Below are 20862 nucleotides of genomic sequence, written 5' to 3'. Positions count from 1 at the left end.
ACATTCATATTTAAATTTTAAAACAATTACCAAAAGTTGTTATAAGAATGTTATTAGAACTAGATAGTGAATACGTATTATATTTGACCCAACTCGTACATAAAAATAAGTATGAAAACATTATTTGATCAACATACATAAAAATAAAATAAATGACAAAACTTAGACCAAACGAAACGCACATAAAAGTAAACACTTGGCCAAAATGACATTTTACAAAAATTAAACATAACTAAAGAGTGTAAATGACAATGCTGGAACTTGAGGTACAAAAGAAAAAAAAAAGTAAAAAGACAATATAAATTAAAAGAAAAAAAAACTAAACCATTGTAGTTAATTTGACGATTGTTTGGTTTTTTATATTACGTTTTCTAGAAAGGCCTATTTACACATGCGTAAAAAGCAACATACACACACATCACTCCCCTAATTCATTGATTGACTGACGTCCATTATCTCTTCAAACCACTGATCATTCTCTTCAACAATCAATGTCCACCTATAACCATCGTTGCATGCACCATATAACATGCATTCATTTCATTACTCGTATCCTCCTCCTTGGCCGATTTCAATTCCAGGCATCAAAGCTTACACCCATTCACGTACGACCCATTGCCCCCCTTCAAACACCATCTAATTGAATTCATGTCGGTAAGAATGGAGATCGCCTTGTGGGGCTCTTTCTATTGTTGCTAAGGGTTTAGCAAATTTTAACATCATCCTCATCACAGTGTAGCAAGTCTATATGTGAAAACACAATTATTTTGGTCAATCTTGGCTCTATAAATTGGTATCGGGTATGACTAAAAAAGTAATGTTTTTTGCATTATCAACAAAAATAATAATACAGTTAGATTATTTGTTAAGCACATTATTGACTATAAAATTATGATTTGCGTAAATATGTATGTTTTTCGAACCAGTGATAAACCATATAAGGAGATTGTCACATATCATGATGTCACATCTAAATTTATATGTCAAGACTATTTTTGTGATTTGACGTATCAAGCAATGGTGACAAGTGACGGTGGAAGCGGGAATGATCAGTGATTTTTCCGGTTTTCAACCTTTTTTCTCTTTTAAGTATAAAGGTATAATAATAACTTCACATTTAAATAACATGTTTTGAAACATAACATACTAAAAAAATCAAACATTTTACGACCAAGATAATATCAAACATACTAAAAAAATCAAACATTTTACGACCAAATTAATAGCGAGAGCCATATCATTAATTTCCAGAAGAAAAATATTAGGAAGTGGAATATGCCTCTTGTCTAATGTATTTTTTTTTTTTTTTTTTTGTCCAGTGATTACCTAATACTAAATATAAATAAAGTCGACAAAATAGTATTTGTTAAATAAACCTAAAAAAACACAAACACGTCTTGATCAGTTTCGCCAAACATTGAACACATGAATTAATTAAACAAAGTACAATATTGAACAAAGCCTAATAAATCTCTAACTACTCAAGTACTCAATCAAACAAAATTAATTCAGATAAATCACATTAAAAACAAAACTTTGGCGCCATTATCCCTTAATTAATCAAAAAACCAAGATTCTTCATAGAACAACATAAGAAAACCTAGTTAGTTATCACTACCCGATACGACCCCACAAAATCAGCACAATTTGCAATCATAATCTATAAATCAAAACACGAAATTACAACAACAATTTACCCTTTACGACATTCGATTCATCTTAGATTTTCAAGATAGAAACCAACCAACGATTCTTCAAACCACCCAGATAAAAATAATAAACTTTCCCTCTTTCATCATCCGAAACTAGGGTTCCTATAATAATCTTGAATTCCAACCCGTTTCGTTTTTCTCGCAAATTCGCAATCTTTTTTATATTTTCAGACACCCTTTTTGTTCTTTAATTGTTCTTTGTTCTTGCAATTAGAAATTATGAGAGGATGGTTTACGAATTAGGTCATGTAAGCGACCGATTCAAGAACAATAATAACAACATTGGTGTCGGTGATCCTTGTAAAGAAGGAGGCTTTGTGGGTAATTTGCACACGAAACGACGACGTTGTGGTGGTAATAATGTTAGTGAGTTTATCGGCAACATGTAAGTTTCTTGTTTCTTGTTTCTTGTTCCTGTTTTCGTAAATATTTTAAGGTTTGGGTTTGATTTATCATTTATGTTGGTTTGGAGTAGTAAGTATGTACGAGTATGCTATATATATATAAAGATAAGTTAAAAACAGTTTGTAGTGTCAATATGGGAAAAAATGGGGATGCTTAATTGCTTTTAACTTTCAGGAATAAAAGGGCACACAAAATTGCATGACATATGAATTAGTAATTGAAGTAATTATTATATGGTGCATTTAATTGGTGTAATTAATGTGTATCTTTTGTCTAGTGCCAAGAGTTATATGGAGACAACTGAGGGTGAGAATTGGGCATCCAACCTTACCAGTCATCTGAATAGCCGTTTTCCGACTTCTATCGATACTCCCAAGGTTAGTCTACTTGTTATGTTTTGTAAGTTGATTTGGTGTTACAATGTAGATGATTATGTTGTAGTTTGTAATCCGAATGCAATGTAGTTAGTTATGTGATAATCGCATCGGAAGAAGATTTAGGGTTCCGATTCGCCGTTTCGGTTTTGTTTGTTAAAATCGGTTGTATGATATATGATTTGTGATGGATTTGTATGGTAATGGTTGTTGTAGATACTCCAAAGATGTGTGCGTTTGTTATTTTTGTTAAGTAGAATTGATTGTTGCAAATCGGACGTAGTTAGTACCGTAACAATCGAATCGGAAAAAGATATAGGTTTCTAACGCACCCTTTTGAGAAAAATTCTCCGAATCGATTGTATGTTATATGATTTATGGTAGATTTACTCAGTAATAATTTTTATAAATTGTAGTTCGTCAAATCATAATGGGGATGTTTCTGTGTATTGTTTGTGGCAAATTCTTATCGAAAGGAGTAAAGAAAAGTGTGCAAAGAGATTTTAAGCCTTTATTAGCCTTAAGAACAGAACATGTATCATATTGAAATTGAGTTTCTGTGTTTCAAAGATGTAAAATTAGCTTCTTTTGTTGCATATACACTTAAAAAGAAGAGAAACCTTTTTACATGTATAGCATTACTGAAGTTTATTCGATCAATATGCTGTATTTCATAATTGAACTTTTATACTTCTATAAAACTGTTATAAACATATAATGATTCGAAGGTACTTGCATTGGGATTGCAGAACTTTATTCAGCAAGACGTACATGATGCTAATCTTCATCAGATAATATCCGCACATTCATCTTTGTCAGACTTGTTGGTTTCAAATTCATTTTTCCCGCCTCAAAATGACAAGAATTTGGGATACAATTGTTATAGTCCCGCTTCTTTGAACATCTATAATCCTATTTTGTGTGGAGGTGTGTTCTTCAATCTTCAACTTTTCCATTTCCTTTTGACCCAATATTTATAATCATTTACGTTTGATGTCATATATTTATAATCAACATGTGCAGGATCAGCGTATGACGAGTATATCCAAGATGTTTCTTATGGTGGTGTGAACTTAATTTCTCCGTTGAGCGTAAAACAGAGTGATCTAGACATAATTACTTCACCTGAACAGGTGTCATCCATCACTGCGTGTTCTTACAGTGATATGATATCCGATACTGAAGCTTTTGATAGCATAACAGCAAAAAGTTCCTTCCAACAACAACCTTTTTATAACAATAACAGTATGTTTTTTTTGTTACCCTTATCTTAAAAAAAAAAAAAAAAAAAAAAAAAAAAAAAAAAAAAAACTTAGGTATCTGACATTCTGACATCAACCTTGTGTTTTGTATTTTTGTCACCAATAGGTCAATACAGAAGCTTTGCTGGGAATAATATGAGTGCATACAACATGGACCATTCGTTATTATCGATGGATGACGTGCAATCTCCATTTCCAAATTCGTGTAATGTCCAACAGAGTTTCCAGAACCTTCCGGAAGCTAGTGATAGTTTACAGAACAAAAGTAACAACCAGGATTCAAGTGATGCATATGATCTTAAAGTTCTTAATGCATATGTTATGTACAAGAAGATGCCAGCAAACTTGAGAAAAGAAGTTTCTTTTCAGAATTATATGCATGTAGCCGAATGCAAGGAGAATTTATGCAAGTGCCACCTGCATCTTGAACTGTCGTCACATTTTGACAATTGTGATCATTTAAATTGCGGTATTTGTGGACCTGAAAGGGCTTTATGTGGTAGTATTGGTAGTTTTCAAATGGAATCTAGAAAAAGGAAACTTGACCAATCAGTGGTTACTGATGATATGGGCCCCACTGGTACTGGAACTCTTTTAGATGCATTGCGTACGAAGTATCCGAAGTTGGAGAGTTCGTTAGTCGGGGAAGATGCTACCAATAATGACCAGAGAAGTAAAGTCAATGGCTCACATGATCAACAGGAAACGACAGTCGTAAAGCAGAGTGATGGCATTGCGAACAATGAAACGATGAAGCGTCCAAAGTTGGATAGTTCAACAGTTGAGGAAGATGCATGTGATCAGCAGGAAACAACAGTGGTAAATCAGAGTGATAATATCGCAAACGACGAGATTATGAAATATACGAAGTTGGAGAGTTCTACAGTTGGGGAAGATGCTATGGATGATGACCAAAAAGCGGTAGTCGGTGCACATGATCAACATGAATTAACAGTCGTAAATCAGAGTGATGATGTTTCCTCAGTTGGGGAAGATGCTAGGGATGATGAACAGAGAGGAGTGGTCAACGATGCATGTGGTCAACAGGAATTGACGGTGGTAAATCAGAATGACAGTAATGCAAACAATGAGATGATGAAATATCCAACATTGGAGCGTTCAACAGTTGGGGAAGATGCTATGGATAATGACCAGAGAGGGGTAGTCAGCGGTGAACATGATCAACCGGAATCAACAGTGGTAAATCAGAGTGATAATATTTTAAACGCTGAAATGACGAAATCGCCCCAAGTATGTTCTGATAATCTTTCTTCAAAAGAAATGACCACTGATGAAAAAGAGAAATCTGGGCAGGCCATAACAGAAGCAAGTAATGATTTGAGTTCTGGTGCTGATGTGGCGGATTTGCATTCAAATAAATCTATGACACCAAATATGTCGATGGTTGATTGCGATTCAGCCTTAGGACCAGATCATACCGAAATAAAAATCGCATCTTTGACCGATAATGAAATGACGAAACCCCCTCAGTTGTGTTCTGATCATCTTTCTTCAGAAGAAATGAGCGTCGGTGAAAAAGAGAAATCTGGGCAGGCCATAATAGAAGCAAGTAAGGATTTGAGTTCTGGTGCTGATGTGGCGGATTTAAACTCAAATAAATCCATTACACCAAATGTGTCTACGGTTGATTGTGATTCAGTCCTAGAACAAGACAATACAAGCATAAAAATCGCATCTTTGACTGATAATGACTCATCATTGGAGCCAGAGAAGATCAAAATACAAAGTGTATCTTTGGCTGATTTTTTCACTGCAGAGCAAATTAAAGAGCATTTGTTGAGTTTTACATCTCAAAAGGTTTGTACAGTGTACATCATGAATTTTATTTTATTTATTTATTTATTTTTTTTTATTAAACTAATGGATTCTAATGTAAAAGGCGTTAACGCAGGTTGTATCAGAAAACAGAGCACCTTCGATCGGATCCAATACATGTCAATTATGTTCAATGGATAAGCTCGTGTGTGCCCCTGCACCAATATATTGCTCATCATGCGACACGCGTATCAAACGAAACGTTGGATATTATCGATCAACCAATGTTGTCGGTACACGTCATTCTTTTTGCATGTCATGTTACAGAGGATCTCACGGGAATAGTATTGTACTGCGTGGGTATGGGCATTCTATGCCCAAATCAACTCTACAAAAGGCAAGGAACGATGAGGAAAAAGAGGACTCCGTAAGTTAATTTTATAATTTTATCCAAACCTCCTTTGGTTTTTGTTTATACAAGTTTAGTCCCTGGGTTTAACAGACTCGTTTTCTTTTTGTAGTGGGTTCTTTGTGACAAGTGTCAATGCTGGCAGCATAGAATATGTGGTCTTTACAACGATGAAAAAGATGTTGAAGGGAAAGCTGAATATATTTGCCCTAAATGTTATTTAGAAGAACTAGAAAGTGGGACCCGTGTTCCGTTACCGCAAACCACCGCTTCTGGAGCAAAAGATTTACCAAGAACTAATCTAAGTGATCACATTGAGCAACGCCTGTTTAAACGTCTTGATCAAGAAAGACAAGAAATGGCAAAGGTTTCCGGAATCGAACCAAACGAGGTACCTGGACCTGAAGGTCTTGTTGTGCGAGTAGTTGTATCTGTTGAGAAACAGTTGGAAGTTCGGCAGAAATTTATAAACATACTTCACGGAGAAGATTATCCATCGGGATTTACGTACAGATCAAAGGTAAGGCCGTAAGGTTCTATACTGTGCTAATTATATGTGGCTTTTTAACTGACTATTAATCTGACATATTTTTTTCCATCAGTTAATTTTTTTATTCCAGAAAATAGAAGGGGTAGACGTGTGCCTATTCGGAATGTGTGTTCAGGAGTTTGGATCAGAATGTGGAGGCCCAAATCAACGTTGTGTGTATATCTCGTATCTTGATTCTGTAAAGTACTTTAGACCAGAGAGAAAATGCGTGACGGGTGAATCTCTTCGGACCTTTGTTTATCATGAAATATTGGTACTTCACTTTTGTGTTTTTTTTTTTATAAATAGTTTTTTGTATCTTTTTAGTACCTAATGTTAATAACTTGTAATTATGAAAATCAGACTGGATACCTCGAGTACTGCAAGAAACGCGGATTTGCCACCTGTTACATTTGGGCATGTCCGCTTATAAAAGGCGAAGATTACATTTTTTACTGCCATCCGGAGACTCAGAGAACACCGAAGCAGGATAAGCTACGCCAGTGGTATTTCAAAATTTATATTTTATTTAGCGTAAAATGCCATTTTCGTCCCTGAGGTTTGGCCATTTTTGCGATTTTCATCCAAAGGTTTGTTTTTTCGCATCTGGATCCAAAAGGTTTAAAATCTTGCCATTTTCATTCGGCTCGTTAACTCCATCCACTTTTCTGCATTAAGTCAGGGGTATTTTCGTCTTTTTTGTTAACATAAAGGGCAATTCGGTCTTTTTCACTTTATGTACAGGCATTTAGCATAATGTACAAGACCGAATTGCTCTTTAAGTTAACAAAAAAGACGAATATACCCCTGACTTAACAGTGAAAAATGGATGGAGTTGACGAGCCGGATGAAAATGGCAAGATTTCAAACCTTTTGAATCCAGATGCGAAAAAACAAACCTTTGGACGAAAGTCACAAAACTGGCCAAATCTCAGGGACGAAAATGGCATTTTACTCTTTTTTTTTAAATCAAAATTTTATAATAGTGAGTTGTAATTCCTGTAAAGTGCTCTAATTTATTATGTTCTTTGTGCAGGTATAAATCAATGTTAAAGAAAGCAACAGAAGATAATATTGTTGTTGACCACACTAATTTATACAATCAGTTTTTTGTTCCTAATGGGGAGGGGAATATGAAGATTACTGCAGCCCGTTTGCCCTATTTTGACGGTGATTATTGGTCCGGGGCTGCTGAAAATATAGTTAGGAAACTTGAAGTAGAAGAAAGCACTGGTGGATTGCAGAGCAAGTTACCCAACAAGAGAATCTTGAAAGCCATGGGACAGGACAAAAATGATATTGCCGTGAAGGACGTCTTAGTAATGCAAAAGGTAGATTTTTTAAGCTCTTTTTTTCATAGCAATAAAATTCTTTCTTCTTAATCTTTTTTTTGTTCTGCAGCTGGGCCAAACCATTCTTCCTGTGAAGGAAAACTTTATGATTGTCCATTTACAATATATTTGCACGCATTGCCGTGAAGTTATCTTATCGGGAAGCCGATGGTTTTGCAGCCATTGCAAAAAGTTTCAACTATGTTCTAGGTAAATACGCTCGATGATTTTTTTAATATTTTTTTCTAGATAAGTTTATTTGTTTGGCATTCTGAAAGCATCGTGTCTGTCTTCATTGCAGATGTTTTAATGCCGATAAGAAAATTTCCGAGAGTAAACTGCACGCATGTCATTCTAGTGAAAAAAAACAACTCTCTGAGGTTGTTGTGAATGATGTGACTCTTGATACCAAGGATACAGATGACGTGTTTGTGAACAGTTTCTTCGAGACCCGTGATGCATTTTTAAACAAATGCCAGAAATCTCATTTTCAGTTCGATACACTTTCACGTGCGAAATATTCATCTATGATGATTTTATACCATCTAATCTACAAGCCGGTAATTAAACCGACATGCACTGCTTGCCATTCTGATGTCATGGTTGAGCAATGCTGGCATTGCGACACCTGTACTAAGTATTATATTTGTGAATCATGCTACAAAATGAGACACGGTGCGTATCATCCCCACAGTTTAAATCCACCTTCAATGGATTTCGAATATGCGTCCAAAAGTCAACTTCTTCAGATGCAAAAAGATTGGCCGGTAGGAATCCAGTTTTGACAGAATTAAGAAAAAGAATATCTCCTTGTTTCCTACGACTTGTCCTAATAATGTTTTTCTATATTTAACGCAGATAAGGTGGGTGTTGGATACGTTAATGCATGCCTCTGGATGTGATCGGATACCGTGTGCTTATAAAGAATGTAATACTATGAGAAGACTTTTTTACCATGCTGCTAGATGCAACGTCAAAGTTCGCGGTGGTTGCAAATATTGCCAACGAGTATGGACGATACTAAAGAAGCACTCACAAATATGTACAGATTCTGATTGCAAAATACCTCGCTGCATGTAAGCTGTGCCAAAAATGTAGTTTCAGATTAAGAATAGTGTCTATATTATAGTTTTTTATTTATTTTTTTCAGGGATATAAAGAAGCATAAGGAGATGCTTGCAGCGCGGTCCGCAGATCAGCAAGTTACAATGAATGATCAGCAGCAGGAAGTGGTTCCTGTTGGATAGCTGCTTAATGTAAAGGAAATATAGAGTTTTGCGACTAACTTGGATAGATATTGTTATTTTGTAGAGTGATAGGTGATGTGTGATTTTTGCTGTATGTGAAAATGGGAACATCTACTATATTATATATAGGGTCTAGAGAGAGTAGTTGAAGATCACAAACAGGTTAACTAACTTGCTTTGTGTAGGAAAATGAGTAGTTGGACCATCTGGTGGTCTGGAAATGATTTTGCCCCAATCAAGTAAAGGTGAATTTTTTTAGTTTTATTTTAAAGACTAGTTTTGATGTTTGATGACTCATTCATTTCCTGTTGTCTCATAAAGATGAAATTTTTAATGTTATGTTGAAGACTAGTTTTGATGTTTGACGACTCATTTCCTGTTGTCTCGTAATCTTCACTGAGAGTGTGATTATTGTTCGGTTCAGCTAGTTTTGACAAAAAAAAAAAAAAAAAAAAATTATATGCCAAACTGCTATATATGGTTTTGGGGAATGACCAACTAAAGCAGCTGGGGCCAGCCGGTTTGGCTGTTTACAGTTCGGTTTTGGCAGTTTAAAGCGATTTTCTCAAAATCTTTAGTTTGTATCTAAAAATTTTCAAAATCTCATGCGTATTACATATTTTAAAATGAAAAGTATATAAATAACTAAAGGTAAACGGCCTGTTTGGTTTACAACTTTACATAGCACAGTTCGGTTTTGGCAATTTAAAGCGATTTTCTCAAGAATCTTTAGATTGTATCATCAAAATCTCATGCGTATTACATATTTTAAAATGAAAAATATATAAATAACTAAAGGTAAGTGGCCTGTTTGGTTTACATAGTGGGTTCCCGGATCTCAAATCGGCCAGACTTAATTACATATTCTAGGTAGAGGGTTGAACTGAACCACATGTTCTTTCATCATATTTGCCTGGTGTGTTTGTATGCTATAAAAAACTCATTATGAGGAGTTGTGATGTAAAAGATCAGTTTGTTTCTGTTTAAATATTTTATCATTATCGTTTGCCAGCTCCTCTCTTTGAGTAATCAAATCTACGAAGCTCAACCAATTTCTCCTCTCCCTCTTGTAACTTCTTCTCCCATTCTCTTAAATCCTCCCTTTGATGAGATAAATTGCGTTTGTGTGCATTTCTCCTGACAACAAAAAGATAACATGTAAGATGTTTAATATTGTGAAAGTATAGATTTTAAAAGAATGTGAAGAAGCATACTCGTTATTAAAAGACATTCTTTCTCTCATAAGTGAACTTTCTTTTGCCTCGATCTCAACAGATTTTCTTTGAATCTCTGATGACTTCCTGCTGACCTCAGCGAGCTTAGCATCAGCAGCACGTAACTTCGCCTCTACTTCTAGTGACCTCCCTTCAATGTTAGCAGACAATGCATGTGCTTATTCCAGCTTTGAATCAGCGGTAAATTTTATTTCTGCATATTCTGACCGCATTTCACGCAAAGCCTTCTCTAACTGAAGTAACCAGTCATTAATTATTACTACTGACATCATGGTTTAAGGATGAGTTGACATAAACAAAAATAATATTAGTTAGCATCTAACCTCAGTAACACACTGTTTTTCAACTCCTAATGTTTTTCTTAACTGTTCTTCTCGTTTCTCCACCTCTGACATTGCAATAAGATGAGCTGTTTGCTCTCGTTGAAGAAGCTCCTTGGTTTCGGCTAATGCTTGCTCAAATTGTTCATTTTTGGAAGTCCACTCCTTTTTCTCAATGAGGAGAAGCCCCATGTTGTATTGGTATTCATAGAGAACCAATAATCAGATGAACTAAATAAACAGACTAGTAAAATAACTAAATAAACAAATTGAAGAAATAACACTGACAAAAAAAGAGAACAGTCCCCTAATTGCTAAACGATGCAACACTTTGCTCTTTGTGGTGTTCTAATAAATGCCAGATTTTACAGACGAATCATTTATAATTTTATATGAAGTTTGGAGTTGAAAAGAAGTCCAATTGGTCTATAACTTAAGTGCAATAGTATATAATAAAACCTATAGAATTTTTTCATTTAACTGGGTGCTTCTTCTGCAACTAAGCATGCAACTTAATTCTTACTCTCCCACTTGTGCTTCATTTTCACATAAAATGTTTTCCTTTCTCATAAAGTCCCTCGTTCTCAAAATAATTAAAAACAAAAAAGAGTTCAATTCAATTATAGTGACCACTTCCAACCATCAGGTCAGGTGAGAGCTATAAACTTACATCTTTTTATTGAACGGTAATAGATCAACAGGTTGGGCATCCGCACCAACTTTCAGTTGTCAACATGGAGTCCCAGGTTCAAAACCGGAGTACCTCCATTTAGGGTAGTCAGTAGTATTCACCCGGCCCTTTAATCCACCCGATAAACAGCAGTGAATATCGTTACACTGGAAAGCCAAACGCAAGGCCCGTCCCAGGAGAAAACCATGCAGCAAGTGGCAACGTAAAACCCCCTGACCCACCCATTTTTTGTACCCAGCGGATATCAAACCTGGGTCTTCTATGAAGAACCCAACCCAGTTATGGCATAATATTCACTAAATATAAGTAAAGTTAGTGTTCACACCCAATTATCAAAATTAAAATAACAACCGAATCATCTTACACCCAATTTACTAACCAAAAGATAACGACATTTATTCAACTAATCAAGATCACATAATCAAGAAACCCCCAACATATTAATCATAAATAACTAACCTCCTTTTCGAGGCTATTAATTCTATCAACGACAACATCTTCATCCATAATCCCAACGTTGGAGACCAAACCCTTGGGTGTAGAATCCCCAATTCCGAAACCCTTATCCTTACGGCTTGAACTAGGGTTCGAATCACCACCCTTCTCGTCCCCCCTCCAACCCGACCACACCTTTTGAGGTGTAAACATCATAATCTTTTCCAAACTGCAGATTTTGATGAATCTATGGAGATAAAGAGTTGCAAAATTGGATCTTTTTTAGAAGTAGAAAATACCCGTAAGATGATTCTGATGGTTGCTAGAGTGTGAATTACACGGGAGGAAAATTTTCTCTCCTAATATCTCCAATTTGGGAGGATGAATATAAGGTCATATTTGTTCATATTTTCTTCCCTTCTCCCTCCCCTTCCCCTATTAAATGAAACTCGAAAACATGGTTTTTCATATTTTCTATCTCTTTTCCTTCCCCTCCCCCTGTTAAATGAGTCTCGGGAACAGAGTGTTAATGAAGAATTGAAGAGTGAATCTTATCTTTGTTGTAAAACAACGGGTCTATTAGCAACATGAGAACAAGACTATAGTGATCAAGTAGAAAAAGAGAATATGGAGAATGTGAATTCTTATTCATTGAGTTGTTAACATACAATACAAAGAACTAGGGGTGCAAACGAGCCGAGCGGCTCGCGAGCTACTCGAGATCGGCTCGAGAAAAAGCTCGAAATGAGCCGAGCCTTATCGAGCCCGAGCCGAGCTTGAGCCTAAAATAAAGCTCGTCTGTTTATCGAGCCCGAGCTCGAGCCCGAGCTCGAGCCTCGCATGTGAAGCTCGTTAGGCTCGTCAAGCCTTATCGAGCCTTAGAGTAAACGAGCCGAGTCGAGCCGAGCTCAAACTTGTTTACAAGCCGACCTCGAACCTAAAAATAAGCTTATTTAGTAAACAAGCTCGAGCCCGGGCTTCACTTATCGAGCTCACGAGCCTTAAAAGTCTATTATTTATATTATTTTTATTTAATATATTAATTAATAGATAATAAATGAGCCGAGCCCGAGTCGAGCTCGAGCTTGAGAAAATACAAACGAGCCGAGTTCGAGCCTTGAAAACAAAGCTCAAATCGAGCCGAGCTCAAGCCCGAGCTCACATAAAGTTAATCGAGCTCGAGCCTTGTAAAGCTCAGGCTCGGCTCGACTCGTTTGCACCCCTACAAAGAACTCTATATATAGTGTCTTTACATTAATACAAAGGATATGAAGAGATGGTGGTTACATATGTGGAGAGTCACCACATTATGGTGCATTCACAACACTCCCCCTTGACTATCCACGTGATGAAATATAATAGTCTACTATTCTTTTAATACGCTAGGTGATGCTGTCTCGTTAAAAACTTTGCTAGGAAAACCCAGTGGGATAAAACCATAGCTAAGGAAAAAAGAGTGCAGCGCGTATTTTCTCCCCCTGATACTTTTGGATCAGATATGTTGCCTCTTATGAATGCACCATAATGTGGTGACTCTCCACATATGTAACCACCATCTCTTCATATCCTTTGTATTAATGTAAAGACACTATATATAGAGTTCTTTGTATTGTATGTTGACAACTCAATGAATAAGAATTCACATTCTCCATATTCTCTTTTTCTACTTGATCTCTATAGTCTTGTTCTCATGTTGCTAATAGACCGTTGTTTTACAACACGTTATCAGCACGAAAGTGCTCTCTAGAAACCTTAATTATTTCTTCCCAACTGCTTAGTTGAAAGTCGATATTCTGATTTTATATTAAAGATCAACAAGCCGCAACAAAGAACAACCAATCGAAATAGCATGGTGCGAATGTTTTGTAACTAAGGTACGTATTACCTTTTTATTAGTATGTGAATGCATTTGATTTTTTTAGTAGATAATCGTTGGCATGAATGTCGTCATGCGAGATTTTCCGGTTATTGTTTCTTCAATATGGATAGGATCGAAAGGATAAATACAAATATGTGATGGATATGCATGAGTTTTCTCTGAATACTTTTTTATAAGATTATATTATACAATTGATTAATATTTTATTACTTTAAGACTATTTCAATATAGGTTGTCATATTTGGTAATTTCCAAAAAGAAAAACATATGGAAACGAAGGCAAGTATTTTGCTTTTGAATCGTAATAATAAATAACTAATTTAAACATGCTTTAAATTGATTTAAACAAGCATTATTATTTAATCGATTTCGAATCATGAGTTATTTAAGCACATATATTCTATTGTGTAACGCTTGTGATCACAATTAATATGCGGGAGGATCAGTTGGTTACCATCTCTAATGACCACTTCAAGCCTTTGATATCAATGCCTCTTTATCATCTGGTATGTATTCTAATTCTAATTACTAGTGTTTACAAATTAAAGTATGAATTTGATTAAAGTGTGCAATAATATTTGTTTTGAAGTATTATATTAGTTATGATCAATGTTGTAGAAGGCGCTAGTCGGGGGGTGAGGTACCGTCTAGGGATTAATCGGGATTAATCGGATTGGATTTTTTAAATATAATTTTACAAATTTTTATATATATATATAGATAACTTTATACTTTTTGTTAATAAATTTACAAGTTTAGGAGATAACTTTATACTTTTTATTAATAAATTTAAAAGTTTAGGAACCATATGTAAACTAGTGAAGATAGAGGGGGTTAAATGTTAAAATACCTAAACTTAAATGTTAAAATAGGTTTATAACTAAAATTTGGGCTTTAAACCATGGGCCAGGTTTCAAAAATTGAGTTTTTGGGGTCAAAAAACATGGGTCCGATTAGTCCGATTTTGACCGACTTTTACTGATTTTGTCCGACTTTTACCGACTTTGATCGATTTTGACCATAACCGATTTTTTGTCCGACTAGCTTAAATTTAGGCAGTAACCTACCGACTAGCGCCTAGGCGCCGATTAATCGGCTACCTAGGCCGATTTCTGCAACATTGGTTATGATATTGAATTCAAATTCCCTACAGTAACTATTATGTGTAATATAGAAGATATGTTGCTAGATGACTATTATTTCAAATATTTAAAATGATCAGTCGGTATGTTTCTTAACTCATCTTATGGTTATCAGATTCTTTGCGAACAATTGTGGCTTGTTCATATTTTCTACTCTAATGTTGGATTTCGTTGGTATGTTCACACTGGATTTCTTATAAGATTTAATTATTCATTTTTCCTGTCTATATGTGCACACACACTCTCGTATTTATCTACATACACACATCAAACCTAAAGATTAAAAGTTTTTAGTTTGTTATCATATTTTGTCTTGCCTTGTTTATGATAGACCCTTATTTTAGAAAAAAGTAACTGATTTGCACATTAAGTTGCATTATGGTATCCATATCTTTAGTTTTCAGTTTACTTGTTTATTATTATAGTTATTATATAATTTTGATTCTAAGGTTCTAATCATTTTGTTTAACATAAAAATTAAGTATGTAGTATATATTTATGGATATACACCTATGATTTATGATTTAAGAATGTATATTTTCATAGCCCTATTGGTTATCCATCAATATTGTAATTTAGGGAACACCAATGTTTTGAAAGTCTCGTGTACTTGATGCTCACAGAATATACCTAATGTTTTTTTATTGAAATAACTTTTGCAAATTACAATTGTGTCTTTTAAATGCTATACAATATTTGTTTAGAGATTTATGAATATAGAAACTAAAAGAACAAAGTTAACTGGTTGTTATTACTATCATGAAACCGTAATATTATTTATTGCATTCAATTATATAGCTATAAATGCTATTTTGTTTTAGAAAAGGGGATTTCGTAACTGAAGTTTGATCGAAACATTAAATATTTTTCAAAGTTCGTAACTGAAGCTTGATTAAAGTTAAAAGTTAAAACATTAAATAATTTTCAAAAGAATCGAATAAGGTGAACTATTTTCTTTAGTTTTTGAAAATTAACTTTTATCATAGAAAACAAAACAAAGTTTGGGTCTCAATCCCCTATCCAATAGATATTTAAATAAGGTAACTAATATTTTAAAAGCTCATTAGTTGAATATTTTTAATTAAGTATTTAATCATTCATCATATTGTTAGACCTGGCAATTAGTAAACATTTACATGATGCTATACATTATATGATGCTATTATTATTTATTTTATGTAGACTGTAGTTACTAGAAAATGAACTAGTTTTCTTTCAAAAAAAATGAACTAGTTAGTGGTATCCATTATCTCAGATATCGTATTATTGGTTTTCATAATTTGAGTGGTATATGTTAACAAAATGAAAAATTATTCCAAACTATGGGTACCATGGATGAAATCATTAAATTTAATTCAAAGTAGTTGGTGGACTTCCATTAGCCTTGTCTTTGTTAACCACGTTTTAACTTTCACTATGTATGTGATTTGAGTTTCCTACGGGTCGTTCTTTTTAATGCTTTACAAATTCGACCTTTAATTTTTTTATAATTTGATTTTTGTTAAAGCTTATTATACAACAAGTTACAACAAAATAAGGTTATGTGAGTATGCTATATCCCCAAAATTAATTAAGAAAACTTTATATCGATGTGTATGGAGTTTCTGGATCATGGGTTTTTGATATTTCAAGTTTGACAACACGTACTGAAGTTGTTACAACATTGTCTTCTAGATGTTATAATTAGTTTTTATAGGCTTGTATCGTATAACTTGTATTTATCATATACATTGTTTGTGAAATTTAATTAAATATTTATATAGAGATAATTGGATAAAGCCAAAAAAAGACCAAATTTGGTTGATATCACGCCTGAATTATCATATTTCCTAAATTTCATGATCAGATTATAGAAGGTCGTAAGGTGTTAAATCAAGAAATATTATATAACTCCGACATGTAATTACTTCTTAATTGATGTTATATGCTGAGAATATTATTTATATGAAAATGTTGAATAAAACATTTCACATTCGTCAAACCACAAATATATATAAGGTTTGAAACGACCACCACGAAAGTTGAGTGGTTCTAATCCATTCGTAGAAGTGAATGTGATGATATAATGATTTGTGAAAAGGTCACGATTATATACTTAGTTAAGGAAATTGTAATTTATGACACCATGAAAGTTGTACGATTATAATCCATTCCTTGAAGTGAATGTAATGATATAGTGATCATTGTAAAGTTCTCGATCATGGTAATGAGGAAATTGTTATGATACTCATGTTAATAGTGAGATCAACCTTTTTAATAATGTGATGACTATACAATGATCGATATAAAGGTCGTAAGATATAAGATTGATAAATTTTATACGACTCAACTACTTCTCAATTGATGGTAAGCAAAGAGAACATTATTTACAAGAAAAATCGATTAATTTCTTTTCATTTGTCACACTTGAGACATATGCTCCTAAAGTAGCAAAATCATTATAAGAGTTATGAAAAAAAAATGATTTTATACTCATGTGAGTGAGTAAATAATGAAAAGCTATGAAGCTTGTTTTGGTTCTACTCCATTCCCTAATATGAATGTGATGATGATCAATTCAAAGGTTATGATCATATACATAACTAAGAAAATTGTAATGATGCCACCATGAATGTTGTATGGGAGTATAGCAAATATGGCCAGAAGACTATATTAGAAATTACTAGAAATGATACTAATTTTCCACAATATTCCATTAAATCAAATATGGTGAGTAACCAGAAGTTACTAGAATATTTATACGTTCACCACATGGCATGACCAAATAGGTCATCAAGATAGCATCATGATATGCTAAACAATCAAACATGCTAACCGGCACCTTAGCACCTCTAAGTAATCTAAAAACATTGCTCCCAAAATGCCTTATCATATGTCTAGTTAGTTTTTTTTTTTTCTGTGGCAAATAAATTTTTATGCCCTTCCAAACAATAAACTCCTACAAATAATCCCTCTTATATGGGACCATTGAAATGTACAGTTGTGTGGATTGTGGCATTCATACATGGTTACATGTGAGTTTTAGCTACCCGTATGTAGCATATGCCCAACACTATGGAACGTTGTTTTTTTTTGACATGGTTTAACACTGTTCTTTGACAACCCAATTGTAGGGACTATTGTTGGGCACAATGTGAAATATAGTGAGAGGCATACGTAGTCGAGACGGAATTCTTCGATTGATTATATCAATTCAAAACCAACTGCTTATCACAAATACTCCCCATTACAACTGGTCTCCTGAAGAGAACCAAGTTTCCATTTTTTTATATATTTTGTTGTGCAGCCTATGTACCAATAGCACCACCATAACATATAAAATGGGATATGTACATCGTATTCCCAGTCTTAGGGGGAGACAAGAAAATGAAAGACTGGTAACATAAAAAAATGCATCATATTATATATCGACCCCTGAAGTGGTCAATGCAAATCTGAAGTCCAAAAGGAAGAGCGTGTATTTGCAAATAATAACAAATGAAATACAAGATGCATTCACTAACACAAATAAGGTAACAAAGTCACATATACCAGCTTAAACTTATCTGCTCGAATGAAAGTACTCACAAAATGATTATCATATTAATAAATTGTGAGAGATAAATCGGTTCCAAAAAGATAAAACCCACAAACACAAAAAGAGCAGAGTAACGCAATTGGTGTAACCCCAAAAGAGGTGGCACATAAAACACCATAAGTGGGCATACAAAACCCCAGAAGTAGTTGTACACTAAACCTTAAGGAAGGTTGTTGTTAAAACCTCAAAAGAGGCTAATGGAGTTCTAAAAGAAACTCTAGTACCAAACAAATATGAGATCGCGATGAATTATGTACAAAATAAGTACAATATGGAACCGTAATGAAACATGTGTAAAATGATATATTTGATTATGCTATAGCAATAGATGTAATCGATGAAAAAAAAAGATTACGTATATAGAAAGTGTGCAAGAGTGTACGCACACAAATAGCCAAAATGGCTACATGACTTAAGGTTGAACTAAATTTGCTCGACAAACTAAACGTTTTCGAACCAGCAGTTCGAACACCCATAGACGTCAAACCAGTAGGTTATAAATGGGTGTCTTTAAATAAAAAGGAAACGTAAATAATGAGTTTTTGCGATGTAAGGTACGCGTTTAAACATAAAGATTTTTCCCAAATCCCAGCAGTTGATTACGAGGAAACGTATATCCCTGTAGTGGATGCGATAATCTTTAGATGTTTAAGCGACCTCGCAATCTCAGAATGACTTAAGATAAAACAACTTATAGATGTCATCATCGTATACATGTATGAGATAATTGCAAATGACATCTGTATGAAAACCCCCTAAAGGATTAAAAATGCTCAAAGCATTATGAAACAATAACCCCATAGGTGTTATATATATGAATCTTAAAAGAAACTACTCGTATGTGGTACAGTCGACTATACTCTAAAAAGAGAGGTATAATTTTGATAAAATGAGCTACATCTATTTAACAAGATTTCACTCTTACAGTGATAATGTAAACATCATCGAGAGAGAACTCTTAAACTAAAGAGGGAAATTTTGAATGACCTTTACAAAGTGTAGTTATTCTCGACCTGTAGTTCGAGTATATATGTACTATTTTTGCTCATCAATCTGACTACATCTAGAAGATGTTACATAGAAAAAGCTCATTCATTGAGTACATGAACGATTGTCTGATCACTTGACATAGAAAAAATATTCTTATCAACCCCAAGAAAGGGATGTTGAACTACTTAGTCAAGAACTACCATACTTAATTGCGATCAGAGCATTGACGTATCTTGCAAACAAGACGACATCTGATATTACGTTCTTGCTAGATGTATTGGTAAGATTACAGTTCTAATCTCAAATGTTGCACTCTTTTTCCCTTCACTAAGTTTTTCCCATTGGGTTTTCTTGGTAAGGTTTTTAACGAGACAACATAACTGATCCAGTAGTATCAGTTTATCTTATAGGTCCCGAAGTACTAATTTAACATCATCATAAATCATGTTGTTAATTATGTATAATGCGTAGTGCACTATTTTTCCCTTGACTAAGTTTTTCCCATTGGGTTTTCTTAGTAAGGTTTTTTTTAATGAGGCAACATATCTGATCCAAAAGTATCAGGGGGAGAAAATACGCGCTACACTCTTTTTTCCTTAGCTATGGTTTTATCCCACTGGGTTTTTCTAGCAAAGTTTTTAACGAGACAACATCACCTAGCGTATTAAAAGAATAATAGACTATTATATTTCATCATGTGGATAGTTAAGGGGGAGTGTTATGAATGCACCATAATGTGGTGACTCTCCACATATGTAACCACCATCTATTCATATCTTTGTATTAATGTAAAGACACTATATATAGAGTTCTTTGTATTGTATGTTGACAACTCAATGAATAAGAATTCACATTCTCCATATTCTCTTTTTCTACTTGATCTCTATAGTCTTGTTCTCATGTGCATTGTAGAAAGAAGGGTGGTCATTATCTCGCTATATATTGTTGGGGGTTTCTGTTTGTTTCATATATTCCCTGTACTTTTTATAAATCCCATAATGATATGGTGTTCATGTGTTGAGATCCTATACAAACAGTGCTAATTGTAAGAACCGTAAAAACAGATCTGAGTCATAGATAATTTAAATTAAGGGATGATATTGATTACAAATAAAACCCCTATAATTAATAATTAATAGTATCAAGTTAGGGTATATTAGTCATTTAGTCATTTCCCATAAAATACTAATTCCACCAAGTTTTTTTTAAACTAAAATAACTTTTATATATTTCATTAATTTTGGAAAAAAATTATACCATAAAATCAAGTATTTTTTTTTATCTTTAATATGAGTACCATATTGATATACTTTTTTTTATTTATAAAAATGACTTTTAAAAAAATTACAAAAAGATGTTTTATAATTGTGTTAGTTACGTAGTTGGAATGTGCTAATATGAAAATGTATTGTGTTAATTTTAAATCTATACGTATGTTCTTATTTTATTATGTAACACGGGCTGTGTGTATATATGTATGTATTATAAATCTCTAAATACATCATAGAACTGAAATTACATTTTATATATGATAGCGGAAACGGTTAA

At 33.9% G+C, this 20862-nt stretch overlaps 1 protein-coding gene and 1 pseudogene across 3 annotated transcripts; one reads left to right on the top strand and one right to left on the bottom strand.

Moving 5' to 3' along the window:
• The first annotated feature begins 1582 nt into the window (after window positions 1–1582).
• Window positions 1583–9396, top strand: LOC110904255 (histone acetyltransferase HAC1). Of its 3 annotated transcripts, none has more exons than XM_022150091.2 (14): window positions 1583–2097; window positions 2395–2494; window positions 3241–3418; window positions 3515–3736; window positions 3860–5571; window positions 5654–5956; window positions 6051–6458; window positions 6541–6741; window positions 6831–6973; window positions 7504–7798; window positions 7869–8008; window positions 8100–8565; window positions 8657–8874; window positions 8949–9396. In XM_022150091.2, the coding sequence occupies exons 1-14, from the start codon at window positions 1940–1942 to the stop codon at window positions 9043–9045; spliced, it is 4641 nt and encodes a 1546-aa protein (XP_022005783.1). In that variant the 5' UTR covers window positions 1583–1939; the 3' UTR covers window positions 9046–9396. The 3 variants fall into 3 exon arrangements, with proteins under 3 accessions (XP_022005783.1, XP_022005782.1, XP_022005781.1); XM_022150090.2 differs by having other exon boundaries at window positions 3220–3418; window positions 5666–5956; XM_022150089.2 differs by having other exon boundaries at window positions 3220–3418.
• A 363-nt stretch (window positions 9397–9759) lies between these two features.
• On the bottom strand, window positions 9760–12106 carry LOC110904253 (annotated as a pseudogene).
• Window positions 12107–20862: the final 8756 nt, after the last annotated feature.

This window comes from Helianthus annuus, chromosome 14 (genome assembly GCF_002127325.2).
Source record: "Helianthus annuus cultivar XRQ/B chromosome 14, HanXRQr2.0-SUNRISE, whole genome shotgun sequence".
NCBI classification, from domain to species: domain Eukaryota; kingdom Viridiplantae; phylum Streptophyta; class Magnoliopsida; order Asterales; family Asteraceae; genus Helianthus; species Helianthus annuus.
Note: the sequence above shows the minus strand (reverse complement) of the source record. Positions and strands in the feature narration are given on the sequence as shown.